Here is a 26,358-nt window from a genome sequence, read left to right on the forward strand (position 1 = left end):
ACCCCTGAAAGACCTTTATCTTGAAAGAATTTAGGGCTTTCTGATCCTTCTTGGGGGGGGGGGGCATTTGAGAATGCTCCTTAGTGTGTTTTGCACATTTTAGAGCAGACTCTACCATCACTGAATGATGTGGAAGTTGCACTACATCAAATCCTGGATTCTGTACTTCAAGTCAATTTTGCATACCATGGGCAAGCAAGACATGAGGGTCTGCCACATCCTCAGCTGTCAGTCCCTTAAAAGGCCTTGGTGTGGGACTGAAGCAGTTTCTGTCAAGGGCTGAATGAACTGCAGCAAATCAAAAACATTCCTTCATGGATCCTCTTCCTTTCTAAAGTTAATAGGCAATGCATTTGTCATCTTCTCCAGAATAGTAACTAAGGTCCTCAGAGGCTGAGGTATGATTTGGTAAAGCCAGAGAGGGGTCAGAAGGCATCTTCTTTCAAACAATAGCAGGGCACTCCTCCATGATTCGGGCAAAAAAAAAAGGTAGCCAAGGAGAGGCTCTGAAGGAGAGAAGATCGGCAGGAACTCAGACAGAACTAATTCCAACCTCCCCCCCCCCCCCCCCTTTGGAAGGGATCCCCCGAGAGGAAGGGATATAGTCATGCAGTTGAATGGACCAGCACCAACTGTTGAAGTTCTCAAGGGGACACTTGAATATCCTGGGGACTCCCCTGCACTTTGCTTTGCAGGAAAAACTCCATCCTGGGGACGAGAGGTTCCATGTTTCCTCTCTAGTCTTCAGGAAACAAAAAGGTAAAGACACTCTTTACCATCTCAGACTGGTAGGCCTCAATTTGTGGAGGGGCCCTCTGTGTTGAAGTCACATAGAAATATGTTGACTGAAAAAGACCGTATGGCCCATCCAGTTTGCCCATCCGTCCAATTAATTTAGCATTATAATTCTTGTCGTTTCCTTAGAGATCCCCTATATGTATCCCATGCTTTTTGAATTCAAATAATGTTTTGTTTCCACTACTTCCATTGGGAGACTGTTCCATGCATCCACCACCCTCTCTGTAATGAAATATTTCCTAAGATTACTCCTGAGTCTTCCCCCATTTAACCTCATTGCATGATCCTTTGTTCTAGAGCCTCTCTTCCATTGAAAAAGCCCACCACCTGTGCATGGAAAACTTTGAGATAGTTGAATATTGTATCTCCCATATCTCACTTTTCCTCTAGGGTATACCTTGTTAGATCTTAGTCTATCTCCACATGCTTTAGAATGAAGTCCACTATCCGTTTTAGTAGCCACCCTCTAGACCAGGGGTGGGCAAGTCCGGTCCTCGAGGGCTGCAAACCAGTCGCGTTTTCAGGATACCCCTAATGAATATGCATGAAATAGATTTGCATACAACTGAGGCAGTGTATATGCCTCAGTATATGTATATTATATGTATATATATTATATATATATTATTATTATATATATAATATATATATACAAGCCGTAAAAGCCCGTTAAAACGGGCTACATCCCTCTGTCTCTCACCTCCCCCTCATTCTCTCTCCCCTCACTCTTCACCACCCCCCTCCCCCACCCACTCCTCTCCACCCTCCCTCTCCTCTCACTCAGTCCCCCCTCTCCCCTCACTCCCTCCCACTCAGTCCCCCCCTCTCCCTCCCTCCCACTCACTCAGTCCCCCTCTCCCTCCCACTCACTCAGTCCCCCTCTCCCTCCCTCCCTCCCTTCACCCACCTCCATTTCCTCCCGGCGCCGTAAGCGCGACTTTCCGCAACCCTCACCCGGCTCCATTAACTCCTCCCCAGATCTGCCGGCAGATCTCGGGGGGGGTCACTCCCGCGCGCGCGGCAGTGACCCCCCCCCGAGATCTGCCGGCAGATCTGGGGAGGAGAACTAGCGGCACCGCGCGCGCGCGGTGCCGCGACTTCTCCTCCCGCTCCTGCCGGCAGATCTCGGTGGGGGGGGCGCGGGAGTGACACCCCCCCCCCGAGATCTGCCGGCAGATCTGGGGAGGAGAAGCAGCGGCACCGCGCGCGCTGCTTCTCCTCCCGCTCCTGCGGCCCCCACCGCCATTTTTTTTTTTCTGATCGACATCCTTGCCCGCACATGCGCAGTAGAGCTGCGCTCTACTGCGCATTTGCGGGCCGTCGGTCACAGGCCATTTATAAGGTAGATATTATATATATAATATATTATATATATATATATATAATATATATAATATTATTATTATATATATATTATGTGTATATGTATATTATTGTCTTGAATGTTGGTATATAAAAAAAAACTTAAATAAAAATATGCAGGTCTCTCTCATGCATGTTCCTTAAGGATATCCTGAAAACCCGACTGGTTTGCAGCCCTCGAGGACCGGAATTGCCCACCCCTGCTCTAGACAGACTCCATCCTGTTTATATCCTTTTGAAGGTGTGGTCTCCAAAATTGTACAAAGTTTTCCAAGTGAGGTCTCACCAGGGACCTACACAGGGACAATATGACCTCCCTTTTTCTGCTGACCATTCCTCTCCCTGTGCAGCCAAGCATCATTCTACCTTTACCATTGGTTTATCCACCTGTTAACCATCTTAAGATCATCGGATACAATTACCCCCCAGATCATGCTCTTCTTTCACCTCCAATACTTTACCTTTTCCTTGTTTTTTTGCAACCTAAATGCATTACTCGGCATTTTTTAGCATTAAATCTTAGCTGCCAAACCTTAGACCATTCTTCGAGCTTCGCTAAATCCCTCTTCATATTTTCCACACCTTCTTGGCTGTTCACCCTGTTACAAATTTTAGAATCCTCAGCAAAAAAGACAAACCTTCCCGGACAATCTTTCCATTATTTCACTCACAAAAATGTTGAAAAGATCCAGTCCAAGGACCGATCCCTGAAGCACACTGGTAGTTATACTCTCCCACTCAGAGAAAACATCCTCCTCTGACACCCAGATGGGTTTGTCCTTGTTTGGACTCACATAATCTGGGAGCACCAAAGAGAGGAGCTCATTGGAGCACTTATTTGGGTCCTGGACACACCTGGCACCAATGCACTCAACGCTGGCTGCGTTCATGCAAGCCATTAGCTTGAGTCTAGCCAAACCAGTACCAGCAAGTATTCTTTGTGCGCCAAGACCTTACTTTCCATTATTGACAACTGCTTTTCTTTCTGCATTGAGACACTTCATGCCGAGGAGTCTGACTGCGCTGTGTCTGGTGCTGTTGTACTTCACACTAAGGAAACTGAAGGCACCATGGACAGCACCAAGGCTGGGAACATCTTGGAAGAACAAACTACCTGGCACTGTGAAGGCTTTCTGCGCCGTGAAGGATGACTTCGTTTCAAGGAGTTCCTCACCTAGGAAACAGAAGGTGCCTTTCTCTCTGTTGAGCCAGGGCCTGCTCCAGCAGAGCCTTTCACAGATAGTGGTGTCATCTTATGTGCCAAGGGAGACAACTCCAGAGGGGAACCGCTTAAGTGTTCTTCTCAGCACCTCATCTTGTGCCTTAAGCTTCCATGCTCATCTTGACTCCTTGCCCATGGTGAATCCATGAGACTAAGCCAACAGGAGCAGAGCTCTCCCAACAGCCTTGTACGAAGAACACCCAGTAGAATTAAGGTACTTACCTGTAATGGGTGTTCTCCATGGACTGCATGATATTTAGCTACAGAAGTGGATGGCTTCATTCATTGTCATTTGAGATCCCTCCCAGTCCTCTATCTTTATTTTTTAATTTGTTGCACTCGTATTTTAACAAATTCTTAGTGTGCTGCAATAATATAAAAGTAATAGAACAAAACATCTGCTCCACAAGTAGGGCATTACAATAAATATAAAAGCAAATAATCTTTATAATTCCAAATAATCAGATATAAAATAGAAACTATAAACCTGTTAAAAAAAAAACATTTTTTCAATGTTTATGAAAATACAGCAGATCTCGAGTCAACTGTAAATCTTTAGGTAGTTGGTTCCAAGGAGTGGGAGCAATACAGAAAAAGCCCTTTAATGAATCAGCATAACTCAAAATTCTTTCATTGCAGGGATCTCCAACAAGCTCTCACCTTGTGGTCACAATGACTGATTCTTAACATATAAAGGAAGCTTATCCTGAAGAGAGCCAGGGCCGATACCTCTCAGTACCTTAAATATTAGTCAGTAAACCTTGAACTTGGCTTGGCAAACCACTGGTAGCCAGTGTAGATCTTTCAGCATTGGGAACATATGGTCCTAAAAGCTGGCTGCAATGCTCTGGACCAAGTTGCAAATCGTGCACAGTTTTTTGTGGTAAACCACAATAGAACATATTGCAGTAATGCAGTTGCAATCCCACTAAGGCATTTTCAGTTTCTTTACTTTTGAAACATGAGCAGTCTGAGAGCCAAAGGACAATTCATCATTACTTAACTCCCCCAAGCTATGTGCTTCCTTTTTAAACTGAAGAACCTTTCCAGCTAAGCAAAATTGCTGAGTACTCAACTGCCATTATTCCAGCCAATTAACGTGGCTTCTGACTTGGAGGGGTTTAAGCAAAATCTGTTTCGCTGTAACCAATTACAGACTGCCTCTAGGCACCTATTGACCTGATCAGTTCTCTAATATTAGGATCAAAGGAGCATATAATTGTATCAGCATAAATATGAAATGTCATATTAAATTGAAGAATTACTGTGAAAGGTTTATAAAAATATTAAGCAATAAAGGTGAGAGAAGTGAGTCTTGTGGAATCTCACAGAGCAGTAGAAATTTGGATGACCAGTAGACACCCTATATCATCTGCTGGCTTCAATGTGACGGATGAGAGTGAACCAAGCAAGAAAGGTCCCTGAAATACATATCTTTTGCAATCGCTGCAGGGGAATCTGATGGTCCACCAATTGCTGCCAGATAATCTAACATAATTAACACTGTAGGAATCTTAGCATCTGTAAATTTAAAAGATCGTCCACCAGTGGCATTTCTGTACTATGTCCCACTGATCGCAGTGGGTCAAAAATATTCCTTTTTGTCATAAAATCTTCATGTTGAGTTAACACAACCTGTTCAGTTACTTTTGTTAAAAATGGAGAGTTCAGAATAGGGCAAAAATTCTCCACCAAGGACAGATCTAAAGAGGAGGGTTTTTTAGCTAGCAGTCTGATTAAGGTGCATTTTAGCTTTATAGGGAAGCAACCCTCTGACAGAGAGGCATTAACTAAAGCTGAAGTAGAGGCTGCCAAATCTACTCTGATAGCCTTGATAAAACACTCATGTATTTTATCCAGTGGATGTTGTGAAGAATTTATTTTAACCATTAGCCTCGCAACATCCTGAGTAGAAACCGTATAAAAAATATTTCAAGTTTTGATCAGAGAACTGCAAGGAAATTGGATCCTCAGACAATGCCAAAGCAACAACCCCTGGTTATGACTCAATCTGCAGAATATCAGATATCCCTCTCTACTGTCTTCCTTCATCTTGTTAACTTTGTATTTAAAATATATATGTGCCAAATTAAAAAGACTTTTTCTTTCTGTATAATATGGCTTTTTATGCAATTTGCATGCCATTTGACCCTGCTCACTGCCAAACATATACCACTGCCATTCTTGCTGTCTTGCTCCTCATTTAAATACAGCTATCTCCTCTATGAACCGTGGAGATTTTTTGTGGCATTTCAGTTACCACATGCAAAGGTACTGCAATATCTGCCACTCTAGACATTTCTAAAATGTCTAGACAGCTCCTTGCACTTCAGAACTAACAAAGTTTGAAGGATAGAGCAGTCTTCCTGCTCCAAACGTATTCAACTCAGATATGGTGTGGATATCTGCCACTCTAGACATTTCTAAAATGTCTAGAGTGGCAGATATCCACACCATATCTGAGTTGAATACGTTTGGAGCAGGAAGACTGCTCTATCCTTCAAACTTTGTTAGTTCTGAAGTGCAAGGAGCTGAGTTTTAGGCTACAAATCCAGGGTCAGTACAATCTGAGGCTGTCAGTCTAATATGAAATCAATATACTGACCTCTCATCAGAGTCATCTCCACCACAGGACAGGAATAGTCTCCACCTGAAAGACCTTTCTATAATTTTTGGCCAGCCGCACTCGTCCCAGAGCACCTCAGCATGGCAGGGATGCTGCCATCAGCACCATCACAGTGCTACCCCCAAGGTGCGCGCTCTACTCGTTGACCTAAGAATGTCTCACAGCAGGAACTAGAAGAGCGGCATATGGGGATGATGTCAGTACAGTGGGGTATTTAAACTCTCACTGCTAGCACCTCAACAACAGGTCGTCCTGCTAGCCTTGGCTACATTGTGCATTGCTTCCTCCTGCCTTGTCTCCAGCTCCTCGTCCTGCCTTGTTTCCCCCTCTCTGAGTCTCTGTCTTGACCTTTGCTTGAATACCCAATATTGCCTGATCTCCATCTGCCCAGACCTTTGCGTTGATACCAGATGCTGCCTGATCTCTGCCTGCCAGACCTTAGCCTGGTTATGGACTCCACCTGTCCACTTTCTACAGGACTGTCACCTAAGTCCTGTCGGCCCTAGAACCCTTTTCCTGTCGGCCCTAGAACCCTGTTCCTCGGACGCCCTTAGCACCAGCCTCTCCAAGGACCTAACTAATCTGGACCTCTCCAATGCCGACTCTGCTATGACTTCGTGGCTAAACATCACTCGCTCAGTAGCAAATAAAATCTGCCCCATGGTGTTGAAAGAAATCAATCCAGCCCATCTCAACAAAAAGCCTTGGTTCACTATAGAACTGAAAAAGCTCAAACAAGGCCTGCAACATAAAGAACAACGCTGGCGTAAGGACCCCTCACCATCCTATCAGGCTGCTTATAAAACCGCTATGAACCTCTACAGGAGCACCATTCTACGTTCTAAGAGAGATTTTTACGCCAAAAAAATTCACAGCTTTATGTACGACCCTAAGACTCTCTTTTCATATGTAGCATCCCTCACCACTCCGGTTCCTCCAATCATCCCAGAAGAAGAAGCCCAAAACAAATCTACGGAATTGGCTTTATTCTTCGATAAATCAAGAATTTACTCACAACCATGACCTCATCAAACACCCAGCCTCCACCTGCCCTAAACCATTTCCCAGATACCCATAACCGATTTTAGAATCATTTGAACTCACTTCCTCACTGGAGATCGAATCTATAATCAAGAAAATGAAGTCTTCGTCTCATCCAACAGACCAAATACCTATCAAACTCTTACTTACCATCCCTAACACCATAGCCAAACCCCTGGCTGACATCATAAATTGCTCCCTCACGCAAAGATCAGTCCCGGACTCATTAAAAACTGCCTCACTAACACCCCTACTAAAAAAAAAACCTAACTTGGATCCAGCCAACCCGGCAAACTTCCGCCCCATTGCCAACTTACCATTTATCACCAAGCTAATGGAAAAACTGGTCAACAACCGACTAATAGATTACCTTGACTCCCATAACATTCTTTACCCCTCTCAATTCGGCTTCCGGAAGCACTTAAACACGGAATCACTCTTACTCTTGTTAACAGACAAAATTCTGATGGGTCTTGACAAAGGCCAGTCCTACCTTCTGGCTCTTCTCGACATCTCAGCACCATTTGACACAGTCAGTCATTCAATACTCATCAACCGTCTGGCGGAAATTGGCATCACAGGATCTGCTCTCATCTGGTTCAAATCATTCCTCAACAACAGACACTACAAAGTTAGGATAAATGATAAAGAATCCCACCCCGTCCAATCCAATCAAGGTGTTCCCCAAGGTTCCTCTTTATCACCAACACAGTTTAATATTTACCTGCGACCCCTATGCCAGCTACTAGAAAATCTCAACCTCACCCACTTTGTTTACGCTGACGATGTGCAGATATTAATCCCCATCTAGGACCCCCTCTCCAGCACCCTAAACTTCTGGAACAGCTGCCTTCACTCCATCAACCTTCTACTTTCTAGTCTCAATCTAGTTCTTAATACGTCCAAAACCGAACTCCTCGTCATCTGTCCTAATGACAATAACCCCCTCGCCTGCAACCCAATCTTACCTCCAGCAAGCCAGGTGAGAGACCTCTGTGCTATTCTGGACAACAGAATGAACCTCAAAAAGTTCAACACCACCACTAAGGAATGCTTCTATAAGCTACATGTTTTAAAACAGTTAAGACCTCTCCTCCACTTTTATGATTACCACTCAGTCCTCCAAGCCATACTGTTTTCAAAGATTGACTACTGCAACACGCTACTGCTCGGCCTCCCCTCCTCCACAACTAAACCTCTACAGATGCTGCAAAATGCCGCAGCCAGGATCCTCACAAATTCACGTCGTAAGGACCACATCACACCGAGGCTTAAAAACCTACACTGGCTTCCCATCCATTATAGAATACTGTTCAAGACCTTGACCATTATCCACAAAACCATCTACAATCATTCCTCTCTTCAACTCACAATCCCACTCAAATTCCATAACTCCAATAGGCCGATAAGATCAGCATACAAAGGAACTCTTCAGGCGCCTCCATACAAATCCTTTATCCACAATTCCTTTCAAAAACGAACACTGTCCTCTGCCGGACCACAGCTATGGAACACAGTACCCCCAGATCTACGCCAGGAACAATGTCTTCTCTCCTTTAGAAAGAAATTGAAAACTTGGCTGTTCTCTCAAGCCTTCCCCGGATGAGACACTCCCCAACTAGCAATGACTCATACCCCCCCCCCCTCCTTCCCCGCCTCGACCCTATAACCTCTGCCTGCCTTTACCCCATCTCCAGCCCTTCCTATTCTACCACCTACCTTAAGGAACCGTTAAGATCGAACAACTTAGCTAATTTTACCCGCTAAATTAGCTTTCCTTGCTAACCAATTGTTTTTAGTTGCCTTTTCGCATTACTCTCAGAAGCGTTATGTTAATCTAATTTCTTCTTCTTTCAATTGTCCTGAATTACACTCCCTGTTCATTGTAACTTTCATTCTTCTAATTATGGTTTCCCCTGGTTTTGATGTAAACCGGTACGATAAGACTTGGTCTTGAGCATCGGTATATTAAAATAATTTAAATAAATAAAATAAACCCAAGGGCTCAACCTGCAGAGGAATGGTGTTGGTATAAGTGAACCCCAGATCCTGTTCCAGTCCAAGAAAGTCTGCCTACTGTTGGTGGGGGCCCAGTTGGTTTGGCAGCACCAATCCTCAACAGAAGAGCTCACACTCAATGACATTTTCCTTCATTGACTTTGTCCAAAAGATGGCTAAGGCTGTCCCCTTTGAATTACAGGCAGAGAGTGAGGACAGGGCACTTCTTCTCAGCCTCCTCTAATGCCTGGATATCCCTAAAGAGTTGCTTGCATTGCCCACCTACCTTCTTTTCCAGAATACTGTACTTCCAGTTGGTAAGACAAACATAAAGTATCATGGTTAGAGGTTTTAGGGAATAAGACTTTAAACTAAAACCAAATAGTTCGTGGAGACCAGAAAGTCATTCAGACTAATATTTTATTATAATTACTTCAAATACATTATGGTGATACTGTGGAAGTCGCCCTCTCTTCAGGGAGGAGGCAGAAAGACAGAATCAGTCTGGACTCTGGTCTTTTCTTACACAAAATTGCTTATTTACATTCTTATTTACATAAAAATAAAAACAGTATGCAGTCTGCTTACCTCAGCAGTTTGTCTCTTGCAAAACAAATTAGGGAAATCTGACATTATATCTTAGCATAATGTCTGTTGCTTCCTCCTCTTGTCCTAAGCTTTCTTGCTCCTTCTTGGGCCAGTGTTTTTATATCTCTCCCCAGGGAAATCCCCTAGGCCAGGATTCCCTTTCTAATTTATCCTTAAGGTAGACCGAACTAGATGTCTGGAGCTGGTCCTGTAAGATATTTTGGTGTTCTTTCCTATATACCCCTTCATAATTACAAATCAACTGTAGTGTGTGTATATGTACAGAAATTTAAATATATGTATTCACTTGGGATTTTAAAGGGAATATGTAAACAGAAAAAGAGATTCTGCTACATTATCTTAGCAAATACTACAATAGGAATTACTCTTGGCAGTTGGCCGGACTGCTTTTTTGTAGATCAAATAGAGAGGACTTCCTCAAATGATCAGTCTGCACCCAAACTTGCTACTTGTAGAATGATGATGATTCAGAAGTTCCTTTGTCTGTGTCATTCTTAAACTTTTTTTAGCAGCCTCTTCCTGCTCAGCACGGGTCATATGCATACATGTTGAACAGTTTCTGTGGAAATGTCCAGCTTAGGACTGTTATGACTTTACTATCTGATATGTCTCCATTTGTTTTGGTAGAAAAACAACATGGTCTTATGAAACTGCAAGTTTACACTGGCATTTATCTTTGTTCTTTTGCTAAATTCAACTTTGTTCACGTCATTAAGCATGAGTTGTTGTCAGGCTTGTAGAAGTATATACCAGGAATGTTGTTCTGTGCATTAAATGTGATGCATAATTCAGCAGAACCAAACTGACTCCCACAATTCCTTCTTTTGATGCTGTTTGAAGAAAAGAAAACAAGATGTCACTATAGTAATACTCAAGTAAACAAACCAAATAAACATGAAAAACAACAATGCATAACTAATAACTCAAAAATTAATATTGAGACTGTTTCTTCATTTCCAGGAAACTGAGAAATTCAACAAGCCCCCGTTACTGCAGCAGAATGTGATAGTCCAATCTAACCTAAAAAAAGGGTTATGAGTTGAGAACCTATGCCTCTGTGTGCCTTGCATGTGAATCTTACTCTCGACTTCTTTGGGAAGAAATGTTACCTGAATGATATGCTCCAGCCCTTCATAGTATCTTCTCAGGTCTGCATTGATATACTTTCAGACAGTTATGGAAGGGACCCAAGAATTCTGAGGGGTGAAAAGCATCTAATCATCCTTTATTAGGATGCACAGGAAAGTCTCACAAGCATGCCTTTTAGTGGAAATCACTTTGGAGATAAGGTAAAGCAACCAGTGGAACTCTTGAAGGACCACTGTTTTCTGGATCATAAGGGATGGGTATAGATTACATTTATTGACAATCCCGTCAAACCATTCTCCAAAGGGATCATTTCATATCCTTTCTCATCAGAAAATGTTGCTCATGGAGCTCTCCTCCCTCTTGCAGACCAGAGTGGTTGAGCCTGCTTGACCACAGGAAGATGATCAGGGATTCTACTGCAAGTATTTCCAGATACCCAAGAAAACTTTAGGTTTCTGTCCCATCCTAGACTTTACATCATTAAATAAATATATCCTGACAAAGTTCAAGATGAATTCCTTGGGCAATATCTGCTCCTTAAGGGAAACTAGCTATGTTCCTTGGATCTCAAAAATGAATACACCCACAAAGATATGCATCCCAGCACAAGAAATATCTCAGATTTGTTGTAGAGGAGCATCACCTCCAGTATTGCATATTGCCCTTGGTCCTAGTGTTGGGAATGTGAGTGTTCTGAAAATGTCTAGACTTGACACAGGCAAATGCCTTTCTCTCTGCCAGCATGATTGCCTATTTATTGTCTTCAGACATTAACTCAGGACACATTGAGGATGTTGGGCTACATGGCATTTATAGAGTGCCTCATGTTGAGGGCTCATGGTAGGAAAAGACAAAGTCACTAGATGCAGGGATAACATGTTTATTTGTAATTGTGTGCAAAGCAATGAGAAGAGGCCAAAGGTAAAGTGTCTTCTGACTGTGTCAGAAGCCTAATTCCTTACTCATTTCTTGGTTATACAAACAGTTACAGCACATTCATGTGATCATTCCTTATTTAGCTTGGGACATTACTGCTAAGTCTTTTCTTTAGTCACAAACCTGCAGTAGGCTTGTCGAAGCATTTCTTATCTTGGTTTTCTCTTTTATGTGCCCCTATGGTCAAATTGCCTCTAGCTAAGATCCTGTTTTATGTTAGTACATTCTTGCCCAACTGGTGCAGTTACTGCCTGCTTAAGCAATTGTCTAATATTGTAAATGAGTACACATCTGTATCTAATAGCAGACCTTCCTCTATTTTGTATGCTATTAATAGCTTATCCACTTATCCCAACAGCATTATCAATTTGCAGTTATCATGGTATGTCTCCAGATGAGACGGACCAATCTAGGTGGAGTCAGGCCACTCAAGGACTGCAGAAGTGCATCTGTGTCACAGGGACAGCTCAGAGATTTACTTTCTTGGTGGCTCATCCTTTCTAATTAATCCAAGAGACTACTTCTCCAAATTCTCTCTCATCATTTAATATCCTTCTCCCATCTCCAGTCAGTCATTGAGTTGCTATGCACTGTGTTTCTTTCAGAATTATGCAATCATGGTCCTTAAATCCAGCCATTAGGTGTGAATGTATTCCTTTTGTCATTGCACAGTTATTGGGAACTTTGTCCCCTCAGGGCTATAAATGCTGCATCCTCAGTCCAAGGAGAGAAGACCTGACCCAAGCATCCAGCCTGTGCTTCACACTATGACTGCCATTGAAACCAGCAAGCTGGCCCCCATTGATGCTGCCATTTTGTTGTTTTCAGTTTTGTTGAAGACAAACCTTAACAGAAGAGTCTTATGTATATGACTCAGTGAACTGCTAGTCTCCAATATAAAAATATAAATAGTGGAGTGCCTCAGAGATCTGTACTGGGATCAATGTTTAATGTATTCATTATTGATCTGGAAAAGGGAGCAATAAGTGAGGTGATCAGTCTGATGACACAGTTATCCAAACTACATAAAACACAAGCAGAATGTGAGAAATTGCAGGCTGGGAACTGGACATCTAAATGGCAAAGTGATGCACATAGGAAAAATAGTCCTGCTTTATATATACACAATGCTGGCTTCCATATTAGGTGTTACCACCCAGGAAAATTCATCTTTGTGTCATTGTGAGCAATAGACTGAAATCCTAAACTCAGTGTACAGCAGCAGTAAAAAAAAAAAAGCAAATAAAATGTTAGGAATTATTTAGAAAAGAATATAGAATAAACCTGAGAATATCATGAGTGATATAGAAAAAAAAAAAGCAAAGTTGCTTGCCTGTAATAGATGTTCTCTGAACATAGCAGTTTACCCGTCGCGCAAACCCTTCCACCTCCCATGCAACATTGTTCTTACCCCAGTGAATGCTAATATATATAACTTAGAGGAGCAGTGGGATTGCTATAGCCAAAAGACTACAGTGCAGCTTTTACAGATAAGTAACATTACATTAGTTTTCAGTTTCTATTACTTATACATTTTCTGAAGCTGTACTAGTTTATTTAAAGGGACACATTGAGAATTAGCATAATAGAAATATCAAAACTGCACACATTTGCTCACAAACTTGTTGCAGCAGAAAAGAAATGCAGACCAAAATAGCATGACAGGTTCATCCTGCTTAGCAAGTTCCTGTTCAGCTGTTCCTGAGTATGTCAGTTTCTCACAGGACAAGCAGGATGGTAGTCCTCACATATGGATGACATCACAGGATGGAGCCCAATCATGGAAAACTTCTGTCAAAGTTTCCAGAACTTTGACTGGCCCCTACTGGGTATGCCCACCATGGCACTAACCCTGCAGCCAGCAGGGATCCCCCTTCAGTCTTCTTTTTTCCTCGCAGCAGTAGCCTCGCAGTAAGGAGCTCAGCAGAGCTTCCTGACAGGTATTTTCCTCATGGAATTACTAAAAGTTAATTTGCCCCAAGGGGTCCCTCCTTTAACTTTTTTCAGACCGTGGTACTCCGGTAAGTTTTTACCCGTTTTCCGTCGATTACCATCGAGTTTGGCCCTCGCGGCCTACTGGCCGTCGACCGTACCACGGCTCGATTTTTGCCATGGCGTCTGGGTTCCGTCGGTGCCCGGACTGTACTCACACCATGTCTATCATAGACCCTCATAAAGTCTGTGTAATGTGTCTAGGATGCAAGCACAATGTCCTGACCTGCACCAAATGTGACCTAATGACACCAAAAGGTTGCAAGGCCAGAATGGAGAAGATGGAACTTCTTTTCCGTGCTCAAACCCCGACTCCGTCCATTGCATCAACGTCGTCAAAGCTGGCACCGTCAACTTCGCGCCAGCATCGACCACTGGCCGGTGACCGCCCGGCATCGACAACTTCTCAGCCTTCATGTCTCTCTACTCCCCCTCAGGACCGAGAGGATCGTAGAGACAAACATCGCCATCGACACCATAAGTCTTGAACCATCGAGGGAGCGAAATCATCGACCTCGCCATCGTCCGAGCCGCTGTCGAAGAAATCCCATCCAGAAAAGGAACCGACCGTTTCTTCGACCGGGTCACCGAGGCAACCCTCACCCGACAGGGGATTGGGAGCCGCGACTCCACCTTTAATGGTGGTCCCTCCAGCTATGTCTCTGCCTCCTTCTTCTGTTCCGGAGCTGGAGCTGCTTGCTCCAGGTCTCCGAGAAGAACTGGACCGGATGGTTCAGGAGGCCATCGACAAGGCGATGCAACGACTCCAGGTTCCTCCGGCACCGACACTGGTACCGACTGCGGAACCGATCACCGACCCGATTCCAGCAGCGTTGGCACCGCTGCTCTCCAGGATGGAAGCGCTCATAGCCGCTTTTCCGCCGATAGACCCTGGGTCACTGATGGCGCCGGTGCCCTCCCCGGTCACTCTGTCATTGGGAGGAGAAACACCGTTCCGCATCCCTCCATCGAAAGTTCTGCCTCAGCCATCGATGCCGATACGTCCGTCGGCGCCACCGAGCCATTCATCGATGGCCTCGGTGCCGGTGCCTTCAGTGCCTCCAATAATTCCTCCGATTCCTTTGGAGCCTAGACTGGGACCTTCAGGTATTCCACCACCCTGTCCCCCTCTAGTTCCTAGAGGGACAGGTGCTGATCCCTACGACACCTGGACTGATGATTCCTCTCCAGACACCGATGATTTACCTTCACCAACTGAAAGTAGGAAGCGTTCTCCAGAGGACCTCTCCTTTATAAATTTTGTGAAGGAAATGTCTGAATTGGTTCCCTTCCAATTGCAGACTGAACATGATGATAGGCACCAGATGATGGAGTTGCTCCAATTCCTGGATGCTCCTAAGGTAATAACCTCCATTCCTATCCACCAGGTTCTTCTGGATCTCCTGAAGAAGAACTGGGAACATCCTGGCTCCATTTCTCCAGTCCACAGGAAAGCTGACACTACCTATTTGGTGCAGTCAGCTCCAGGCTTTCAGAAATCACAATTAGATCACCACTCTGTAGTGGTGGAGTCTGCACAGAAGACAGCAAAGAGGTCAAAGTCTCACTCTTCTGTTCCACCTGGCAAGGAACAGAAGTTCCTAGATGCCATTGGTCGCCGAGTCTTCCAATTGTCAATGCTCATCTCCCGGATTGCTACCTTTCAGCTCTATATGACCCAATATAACAGGGTCATTTTTAAGCAAATACAAGATTTCTCGGACTCCCTGCCTCAGCAATTTCAAGACAATTACAAACCCTAGTAAACAAGGGTTTTGAGGCAGGCAAGCATGAGATCAGAGCATCTTATGACATCTTTGATACTTCTACTAGAGTATCTGCAGCTGCTATTTCGGCAAGAAGATGGGCCTGACTCGAGGCTTCTGACCTTCGCCCTGAATTACAAGACAGGTTATCTGACCTGCCTTGTCGGAGATAATCTGTTTGGCGAACAGATTCAACAGATGGTGGCGGAACTAAAGGACCATCATGAGACCCTAAGACAGCTCTCTCTGATGCCTTCTGACTATCCTTCTATACAGACCTTCAGAAAGGACTCTAAAAAGTCCTTCTTCTGCCTGAAGAAGTCCTGCCCGCCACCAACTAGATCCCGTTCCACGAGACCTTTTCAAAAAGCACAGTCTCGTCAAACACGTAAACAAAAGCCACAAGCAGCTCCTCAACCAGGGCCTGCTTCAGGTTTTTGACTTCCACCTAGAGAGCAGCAGCCAGATTCCACTGCTTCACATCCCAGTGGGATCACCTCAGACCAATGGGTACTGGCGATAATTGCTCAGGGTTACCATCTGAACTTTCTCTCCGTGCCACCGGACTCCCCACCTCTACTGATGTGGAGAACATCCGATCACTCCATTCTTCTGGATCAAGAGGTTTCCCTCCTTCTCCAGTCCAAAGCAATAGAACCCATACCATACTCTCAGCACAGCCTAGGGTTCTATCCCGGTATTTTCTAATACCCCAGAAAATCTGGAGGCGTCTGTCCTATTCTGGACCTATGGGCCCTCAACAAGTACCACCAGCGAGAAAAGTTCAAGATGGTAACCTTGGGCTCGCTTCTGCCTCTTCTACAAAGAGGAGACTGGCTATGCTCTCTGGACCTCCAGGACGCATACACTCATATTGCGATAACCCCACCTCATCGCAAATACCTGAGGTTTCTAGTAGACCCCAAGCACTACCAATACAGAGTGCTTCCATTCAGCCTAGCGTCTGCACCACAAGTCTTCACAAAATGCCTCGTAGTTGTTGCAGCCTTCCTCAGAACCCAAGGTGTTCACGTCTACCCCTATCTAGACGATTGGTTAATCAGGGCTCCCACTCAGCAAGCTGATCTGTCGTCCCTCAATCTAACCTTACACACTCCAATTTCATTAGGATTTCTCGTCAACTACGACAAATCCTGTTTAGTCCCATCTCAAACCTTGTCATTCGTTGGGGCAGACTTGGACACCTTGCAGGCAAAGGCTTTCCTGCCTCGACAGCGAGCACTAACTCTCATGTCTCTTGCTCACCAGCTGCAGTCTCAGCACTCTGCGACTGCACGCCAATTTCTCATCCTCCTGGGACACGTGGCGTCCTCAGTCCATATCACACCAATGGCCCGCTTGGCCATGAGACTCATGCACTGGACTCAATCCATTCAGCCCCTGTCGACTGTTGTCCACGTCATTGACTCACTCCGTCTGTCTCTCGCCTGGTGGAAAAATCAGATCAATCTCCTCCAGGGCTTGCCTTTTCAGACTCTAGGCCCTCAAATCACGCTCACCACAGACGCTTCCAACCTCGGCTGGGGAGCCCATGTGGCCAATCTGCAAACACAAAGATCTTGGTCCCCAGAGGAAGCCAAACACCAAATAAATTTCCTGGAGCTTCGAGCAATAAGATATGCTCTCAGGGCTTTTCAGGATCGCCTCTCAAATCAAGATTCAGACGGACAACCAGGTGGCCATGTGGTATATCCACAAACAGGGAGGCGCGGGCTCCTTCCTTCTGTGTCAGGAAGCAGCACAGATATGGGCGGAAGCTCTCTCCCATTCGATGTACCTCAGGGCCACCTACTTGCCGGGAGTGGACAATGTGTTGGCAGACCAGCTGAGTTGCGTCTTTCAACCGCACAAGTGGTCTCTCAATCCCTCGGTAGCGAACTCCATTTTCCAACAATGGGGATATCCTCGGATAGACCTCTTTGTGTCTCCTCAAAACCACAAAGTAGAGAACTACTGCTCTCTCATTCGCAGCAAATGCTCTCATCCCAGAGACGCATTCTCCCTCTCATGGGCAACCGGTCTGCTCTATGCATTCCCCCCACTTCCTCTTCTCTCGAAGACTCTAATGAAGTTACGTCCTGACAAGGGAACCATGATCTTGATAGCTCCTCACTGGCCAAGCCACGTGTGGTTTCCAATACTTCAGGATCTCTCCATTCATAGGCGCATTCCCTTAGGGACGGACCCACTTCTGATCACTCAAAACGACGGGTGCCTACACCATCCCAATCTTCACGCCTTGTCCCTGACGGCATGGATGTTGAAAGGTTAAGCTTTCAGCCACTTAACCTTTCTGAACCAGTTTCCCGTGTCCTGATTGCTTCACGGAAGCCTTCCACGAGAAAATCTTACTCTTACAAATGGAAAAGGTTCACTTCATGGTGCTCTTCTCAGTCCCTTGACCCCTTTTCCTGTCCAATTCCAAAGTTTCTGGACTATCTCGGGCATCTATCAGAGTCGGGTCTTAACACTTTTTCCATTAGAATGCATGTCAGTGCGGTAGCCGCCTTCCATAAAGGTGTTGGGGATGTCCCTATATCAGTACAACCACTGGTAACAATTTTTTGAAGGGTTTGCTCCACATCAAGCCTCCATTACGTCCTCCGGCCCCTTCTTGGGACCTTAATCTGGTTTTGGGTTGGCTCATGAAACCACCATTCGAGCCTCTTCACTCTTGTGAACTTCGATATCTCACATGGAAAGTGATTTTCCTTTTGGCTATCACTTCAGCTCGCAGAGTAGGTGAATTACAGGCCCTAGTTACCTATCCGCCTTACACTAAACATCTGCAGGACCGGCCGGTACGCCGCACTCACCCTAAATTCTTACCTAAGGTAGTTTCGGATTTTCACCTCAATCAATCCATCATACTACCTACCTTTTTTCCCAGGCCCCATGCCAATCCAGGAGAACAGGCTCTGCATATCCTTGACTGTAAATAGGCTCTAGCTTTCTACCTAGACCGTACAACGGCCCACAGGGAAAGCACTCAATTGTTTGTCTGTTTCCACCCTAACAAGTTAGGGAAGCTTGTGGGTAAGCAGACTCTCTCCTCCTGGTTGGCGGACTGCATATCCTTTTGCTATCAGCAAGCGGGCATTCCATTTCAAGACCGTGTTAAAGCACACTCTGTGAGGGCCATGGCGACTTCAGTAGCACACCTGCGATCAGTGCTGCTTCCTGAAATTTGCAGTGCTGCCACCTGGAGTTCTCTCCACACCTTTGCAGCCCACTATTGCTTGGACAAAGCCGGAAGACAATATTCCATCTTCGGCCAGTCTGTCCTTCGTAACCTCTTTATAACGTGACGTACCAACACCCTTCCGCCTGCCCGGTGGGTTTCAGGATGCCCTCTACCAAATTCCACCCCAGTTGTTGTGCCTGTTGCACACCATTGGGTACATTTGGTGCATGTCCGGACATCCTCAGCTCGGTACTCACCCATATGTGAGGACTACCATCCTGCTTGTCCTGTGTTGCTTACCTGTAACAGGTGTTCTCAGAGGACAGCAGGATGTTAGTCCTCACGAAACCCGCCCGCCACCCCGCAGTGTTGGGTTCGTAATGTTTTATTTTATTTTTCAGCACTGCTTGTAGCTTTTAAATAAGACTGAAGGGGGACCCCTGCTGGCTGTAAGGTTAGTGCCATGCTGGGCATGCCCAGTAGGGGCCAGTCAAAGTTCTGGAAACTTTGACAGAAGATTTCCGTGATTGGGCTCCATCCTGTGATGTCACCCATATGTGAGGACTAACATCCTTCTGTCCTGTGAGAACACCTGTTACAGGTAAGCAACATTTGCTATATCATTGCTACAACTGTTTATAGACAAATGTCAATGTTTTTATTGTGACTATCAAAAATGACTTGTATTGTAATGTTTTTATTGTCATGTCAAGGTAATAAAGCTTTCATTAAAAAGACAGCCTGAGCTGTCCGGTGCATTGCCATGCAAAAGGTTCATAGTTTGATTCCCAGAGTTGGCTGGAACCGGGGGTGCCGCAGAGGCAGCATTCACAACCCTAGAGTAGGAGGAAGTCATGATTATCACTAGTGTTGAGTGACTAGATTCAGGCCCAAGACTGGAGGAAGCCCTGATGCATTTCATTTTGTGTTTACATTTATAGCTTGCTCTTCTCATTATGACTGAGTAACTAACAACATTTTTTTTTAAACTTAGCATAAAATGTAAAAAATGCTTTTAAACATAGTAAAAATATATGCTTAGGAACAAATCTACTCTATGTTCTTATCCCCATATATAACAAAGAAGAGTAGGAGAAAACAATACTTCCCATCCCAAAATACAAAATCTAATAATCTCCCAACATCCATTCACTCCCAAAGGGGCAACCCATGAGCTGCAACCTTCCTCTGAGGCAAAGCTGGCTCTTCACCCCACCACCAACACTGTCATCACCAACCAAGTACTGTCATTGCAAAAGCCAGACTAAGTACATGGAGGAATTATAAAATAGGGGGAAAATCCCTGAGTAGGTATGAATGAAATCTCATGGCACCAAAATCCCAGCACTGGTTCCAGCTGAGCTATAAACCAAAGGAATCGGGAGCCAGGTGGGGAAAAAAATTATCCTAAGAGCTAAAAGTACTGCTGAATTTGTTATTAATTTTCTCCAAAATTTATGTCTAGATACAGCTTCAGATCACAATTTGTTTTCTAGCTTTACTAGAAAATAAAAACCTAAAACCAAAATTATTTTTTCATTGGTTTTAACCATAAATTACTAGGTTTATTTAAGATCTGAAAATACTTTCTTCTGTTTTTACAATCATATTTTTCTTTAGTGCTAGAGAATTTTGTACCTTTTACTTTAATATAATTCTCTAATCAGTCAGCCATGGAGGGTTTCTCCTGTTTCCTGATAGAACATTTTGCCTATACTTAAGAAAAAGTCAATTTTTACCTGTTGAATTCTTGTGGCTTGGGTTTATAAATTGTGTAAAAGGTTTTCAAAGTTCAATCATTTAGAAAATTCCATGAGAACATAGTTTTTTTATATGTCTGTTGAACCTAAAAGTTCTGGAATAAGCCATAAATCTGAGCCATTTCATATGATTTTCCTTACATGAAATTATATTTTTTCATGATTTTGAGGGAAAGCACCCATAATTTCCCAAGAAACAGCTTTTATCTATTATCATTGTAAACATGAAAATTGCACTAAGTTTTTTACATTTCAGTTTTATTAAAGAATTACTGTAAGTCCTTCAAGATTATAAGTGATTTTGTTTCTTGTGTTATAATGGTTTGCTTTTATATACAGATAGTACTAGAAATGGATTCACCACAGAAGCTTACTTTAGTATGTGAAGATATAAAGTGCAGCATTGAAGATTTGAAAAAAGAAATCTGTAAACTACAGGGCTGCCTAAATACGGTTTGTATATTTTTAAGAATACTGTATACCAGTTTGAATGGAAGGATCTAAAAAACATTAAGTGCTCAGTTCACAGAAAATGTTCATTGAAGACTGTGTTTGGTGGAAAGAGGGGTGATGGAGTAAGATACATGACACAAGTCTGTAGAGGTGACAAAGTAAAAGGGTGGAAGAGGTCAAGATTAGTTGTTAGCACCACATCAGTCACTTTCAAACCAACAACACAGTGACCAGCACTTGTCAAAAAGGATCACATTAGGTAGTGGGCTGGAAATAAGGAGTGACTGTAAGGATTCAATAATGGTACATCAGTGTCAGAAAGGAATTTGTTGCTGAACGAAGCCATGTGGAAGCTGGTAGTCAAATGCCGAATCAATAAGACTTGTAGATCATTCCTTGCCATTCACTTTAACATTTGGTAAACTATTTTTATAAAAATGTGTGTCCCCTTTTAATTTTTGGAGAATTTTGCTCCATATATATCTATAGATATATATATATTAAACACCTGCCAGTTCTGCGTTTTAGCCTGTGACTCTCTATTTGCACAATAAGTTTACGCCAATTTTAAATGATTCTTTAAAAAATTTGGAGTTGGGCCAGTTCCGTGTCATTTAAAGAACCTGAGTTCATTGCCAGGATCCAACTTCCGCAACTCAAGCTGGCTGGGAATGCTGTGGTGGCAGCATTAATAGCCCCTGATTGAACAACACTTAGTGGCCAGAATTAGAGTGTTAGCTGTTGTGGAGAGAGCTGCTGTGATGACTAGGAAAAGATGGGAGGGAGGGATATAAAACAAGGGGAAACCCACAATTGCCATGAATTAATTTTCATGGTGGTGTAGTTACTAGACTTCAGTTCTGAATGAGCTGAAAACCTAATGGAACAGGAGGAAAACAGCCAGGTCAAAAAGGTTTGGAATCTAGTATCTGTTGCTCTTAAAATTATATTAGAATCCATATTTTTCTTGAATCTTTTACATTTTACACAGGAGAAAATGACCTGGGTATAAAAGTGTTAGAATCAGTGAGGCTGATGTAATAAGACCCATGCCTATGAGACTTTCCTGTGCACCCATGCTGAAATTGGCACACATTTTATGCGCGTAATAATTTTAGCATGCGCGGCAAAAGCAGAACCCTCTGCAGGATGTAATAAAGGGACGGCATGCAAATTAGATACACACAAAAAAAGTACGCAAGACAAAATACACATGCCAATACCCGCATAAAAGCCCCGATGCAGAAAGCCACAGGAAAAGCTAGCACTAAATTAGGTGCAGTTGGAGGCGGATCCAAGATGGCCGCTTAGTAGGTCGGTCTGGCGTTTGAGCTCCGTGGGAAATCTAAATTATATTTTCCTGCTAACCTGTTTCCTCAATGGGGAGAAAGCGCAAACCACAGGGTGAGCCTTACCCTGCAGCCTCCGGGTCCACGCCTGTCCTCGGACCCATGGACACTCACATCATCCGCGGAGATCTGATGATGGGAGCACAGCACCCGCTGGAGAGTGGGGGAGGGGGAAGTAGAGCTCCCCTCTCTCCCTGGCTCAATATCGCCTTTAAGCCCCACAGAAGGGACGCCACCAGGGAATCCTGATGAGAGGAGGAGTGCCTGTGAGTCAGGGGAAACGCCGGCAGACCGGAGTGTCAGAGGGCGGAACCCAGCAGGGACTTGACGGGGGCCTTGATCGAAGTGGACAGCCCAGGAACAGCACAAGGTTTTTCCTGGAGCGAGAGAGAATCACCCCTGGGTGACCCAACTGGACTTACTGGAGGGATAACAACTTTGAAAATTCCCGCGATGGTAAGACCAGAAACTTTTTCACTTGAGACTATATGGGAAACGATAATAGAGATGAGATCTTCTATATTGCATCTAATGTCCCCGATAACTGATAAAATTAAAACCTTGGAAGATCAGGTTAAAATATTAAGTACTGCTGATACTGACCTGGAGCAGCAAATCGTGTCAAATAGAGAAAAGATAAAGGATATCCAATCTGTACAGACAACAATCATACGGGATAAATACCTTTCCATGAAAATGGAAAATCTTGAAAATTTGACACAGAACAGAAATTTGAGACTTATAAATTTCTCCAAAATTCCTCTTACTACACCAAGAGATGTATTTAAAAGATATATGAGGGAAATTCTGCAAATTGAAGAACAAGTACTACCACCAATTGCCAAGATTTTCTATATTCCAAAGCCAAGGTTACCTGTGGAACGAAGGGAAGGGATAATTGTTCTGGTACAACAACAATCTATAAATATATCTGCGATTTTAGAATCTTCCAAAACAGATTTGGCAGAGCCAGCTACCCTAATTGTTACTCTGGTATTAGAACCTGATAAGGATTGGTTGTTAAGACTATGTCTTAGAAATAGAAATGTTACTTTTTTGGGATGCACTATTAGAGCTTTTCCAGATATATGACGTGAAACCCAAAAAAGAAAGGATTTCTTGCTAATGAGGCCTCAAATTTTGTTAATTGGAGCAGCATTCTACCTTAAATTTCCATGCAGATGTATGATAAAATATGGTAGCAATACCTATATTTTTTTATGATCCACTTCAATTAACTCAATGTCTTATTGGGAAGAACCCAGTGAATCCAGAGGGCACCAGTGAATGTGAATCTAGTTCCTCGTAATAAGTTATATATCTCTGTATAAGTCTTTCTGTTTGTAATAAGAGAAATCCTATTTTCTTTTAAGTTGAGTATATCCGCCTCCACAATTTTGTGGACTTGCTATACAGAGAATAATGAGAAATATTTTCCTTATTGATTTTTTTTTTTTGTGGTTTATACAATTTTCATGTATCTCTGTAAATTCTTTTCAAGAGTATTCTTGTATATGAAGTTATAATGCAATAAAAATTAAATAAAAAACAAATTAGGTGCAGTTGAAAAAATGTTGCAGACTTGCGTAGGGTATTTCTAACTTCTGAGTACATCGGCCTCATGTTATTAAAAAATAAATTTCAGCTACTACCAGCCATTTTACTCCTTTGCTGGCATTAGTGTGATTGTGTGTCCATGCGGCCTTTTCCTTGCTGGATGCCCGGGGCTGCTCTGCATGGATCAGCCCTGTCAGGAGAGAGCCAAAGCCGGGATGGACGGACAGGCGATCATCAGGGGCTACAGCCAAGCGCTGACACCGCTCAAATCCACAGCATCACCAGGACCTAGACCAGGAACAAAAGCCTCCAAAGTAGTAGGCGCGATCACGATCAGCAAGCCCTGGGCACCCAGTGAGGAAAAGGCTGCATGGAGACACAACCTGGCATCAGAAAACTATTCAGGAATGAAGGGAGTTTAAAGTAGCTTAACAAAGCTAATGCCAGCAATGGAGTAAAAGGGCCGCCAGAGAGACACTTTCACTTAACTCCTGTCCTGACCCAGGTGCTAAAAAAAACCCGCACTAACTGATCTCCCTGCTAGCATGACTCCCTGCTTAGCCTATGAATAGATAATTACCTCCTTTACATGCAATTTGGATGCACTTGTGCAAAATCTTCCATGGATTATTGCTCTGGTATGTGCACATGATTTTTCTGTGCTAAATGCATTATTACATACGCATGTAAGATTAGCACGGAAAACCACATGTAATTACCCGTGCAAAAACCCATGCCAGGTTTTGTGCAACTTATTACATCAGTCCTTATATGTCCTATTTCTAAAATTAGAATACTTGGTTAAAATAATAGTTTGCCAATTTAATGTTATAATGTATGTTTTTTAGCTACAAATTGGGCAGAAGAATGTCAGCACTCGTGTCTCATCTGTGGAAAATCAGAAATGGCATAATGGGCTAATGAAGAAGACAGCTGTAACACTATTTGGGATTGGATTTATCTTTATAGTTACTAAATTAAGTGGGAGTAAAAACAGATTTTTTTAATGTACTATAGTTAGATTTTCAGAACTTGGTTAATCAGCTTTTGTACACCCTATATTATTGAGTTTACATTATTTAAAGTATATTAGATCACAGTTTTGCTTCAGAGTATTTGTTTTTTATATGCATTTATATATACACACAACTTTAAGAATTGTACTGTATCATACTGATTTGGGTATTTTATTTGCAAAATTCTGTGAAAAAAAGTATAGATAGTCAAGTTTCCTTTCAGTATTAAGATCACAGTTTTGCTTCAGAGTATTTGTTTTTTATATGCATTTATATATACACACAACTTTAAGAATTGTACTATATCACACTGATTTGGGTATTTTATTTGCAAAATTCTGTGAAAAAAAGTATAGATAGTAAAGTTTCTTTTCAGTATTAAGACAGTCCAGTTTAAATGTGATAATAAATCTGATGCCACATCTATAAAATATTAATGTCTGTCTGTCATCTTGGAGTAGTGTGTTCACTGTACTTGATTTCCAATGAGTAGATGAAAAAAACATTTCTAAACACATCAGCCAATCACTTGTCTCTTTGTATGCAGTTTAGATTATAGTGTTGCTCCAAGGTCAGAAATTACAATTTGCTTAGTTCTGTATGGCCCTAAATTGCAGACAATAGTAGTATATGAGAGGGATGTGGCCTGTTCTTTTTTTATCTTGCTGTCATGAGAATTGCTGTAGAAATCTCTATTTGGGAAATCGTAGTTTTATAAGGCTCATTCTTACTATCAGTTGTTTTAAAACAAGGATGCCTAGGGGCTGCCTGTATTGTTTAGTGGCAGTGCTATGTGCTGCCCTGCAGAAGGATCTGAGTTTGAACCCTGGGTCAGGATTCTGCTTCTTCGTTCATTCAAGCTGAGGATGCAACATGAAACATTTTATGAGGGCAGTCAGCATATTCTTTTCTGCTCAGATGCTCATCTCCCGTTGTATTAGTTATACTAACACCTTTAAGTAGTGAACACAGGTTGTCAGTATAACTCAATACAATTTCAGATTAATGTTATTGACACATTGTAGACACTGCTGCTATTGTAGCCTCTTGCTGGACAGATACACAGACTTAGTATGTGTGAATATTTATTTACTTTTATTTAAAAAGTATATTCCACTACATTTGATGTTTGCTTTCCTGAGCAGATATATGTATGTATATATAGATATTTAACTTTATATATACATACATGCTTACTTGTCACTCTTTCACCAGTTGCTTAAATATCAAGTCTAAAAGTAAAGAGACAAACATCCAGAGTTTTGACTTGAAAGTATAATACTATCCATACTAAAAAATTGTATTTAAATTCAAAGTAAATTATTTCATTAAAGGGGCTTATTTCACATCCTCCTTCCTCATAAGCCAAGCCCTTGCAGAATCTACCATGCAAAGCATTTTAATAGGATTTGCCTTTGCTGGGATGGGGGGTGGGGAGTAGAATTAGAGTAGTCAGGTGCATGGTGTCTGCATATAAAATCCAAATCACAGAAAACATAATTTAAACATTTTTTTCCATGGCACCACCACAGAAATTGCTTTCTCTAGAGCTTTAAAAAACCCCAAAGTCTTTCTGTGC

General features: G+C 43.0%; 1 protein-coding gene across 3 annotated transcripts in view; it reads left to right on the forward strand.

The window, feature by feature from the left end:
• ASZ1 (ankyrin repeat, SAM and basic leucine zipper domain containing 1) overlaps positions 1-25,204 on the forward strand; it is a 434,600-nt gene extending 409,396 nt beyond the window's left edge. For 2 of the 3 annotated variants that reach the window (XM_029616793.1, XM_029616795.1), the window contains exons 12-13: positions 20,744-20,857; positions 24,612-25,204. In XM_029616793.1, coding sequence (XP_029472653.1) covers positions 20,744-20,857; positions 24,612-24,770 — 273 coding nt within the window. In that variant the 3' untranslated portion in view covers positions 24,771-25,204. The remainder of the gene's footprint in view (positions 1-20,743; positions 20,858-24,611) is intronic. The other variant, XR_003858727.1, reaches the window with a different exon arrangement.
• The last annotated feature ends 1,154 nt before the right edge of the window (positions 25,205-26,358 follow it).

This window comes from Rhinatrema bivittatum, chromosome 9 (genome assembly GCF_901001135.1).
Source record: "Rhinatrema bivittatum chromosome 9, aRhiBiv1.1, whole genome shotgun sequence".
In the NCBI taxonomy this organism is placed as follows: Eukaryota; Metazoa; Chordata; class Amphibia; order Gymnophiona; family Rhinatrematidae; genus Rhinatrema; species Rhinatrema bivittatum.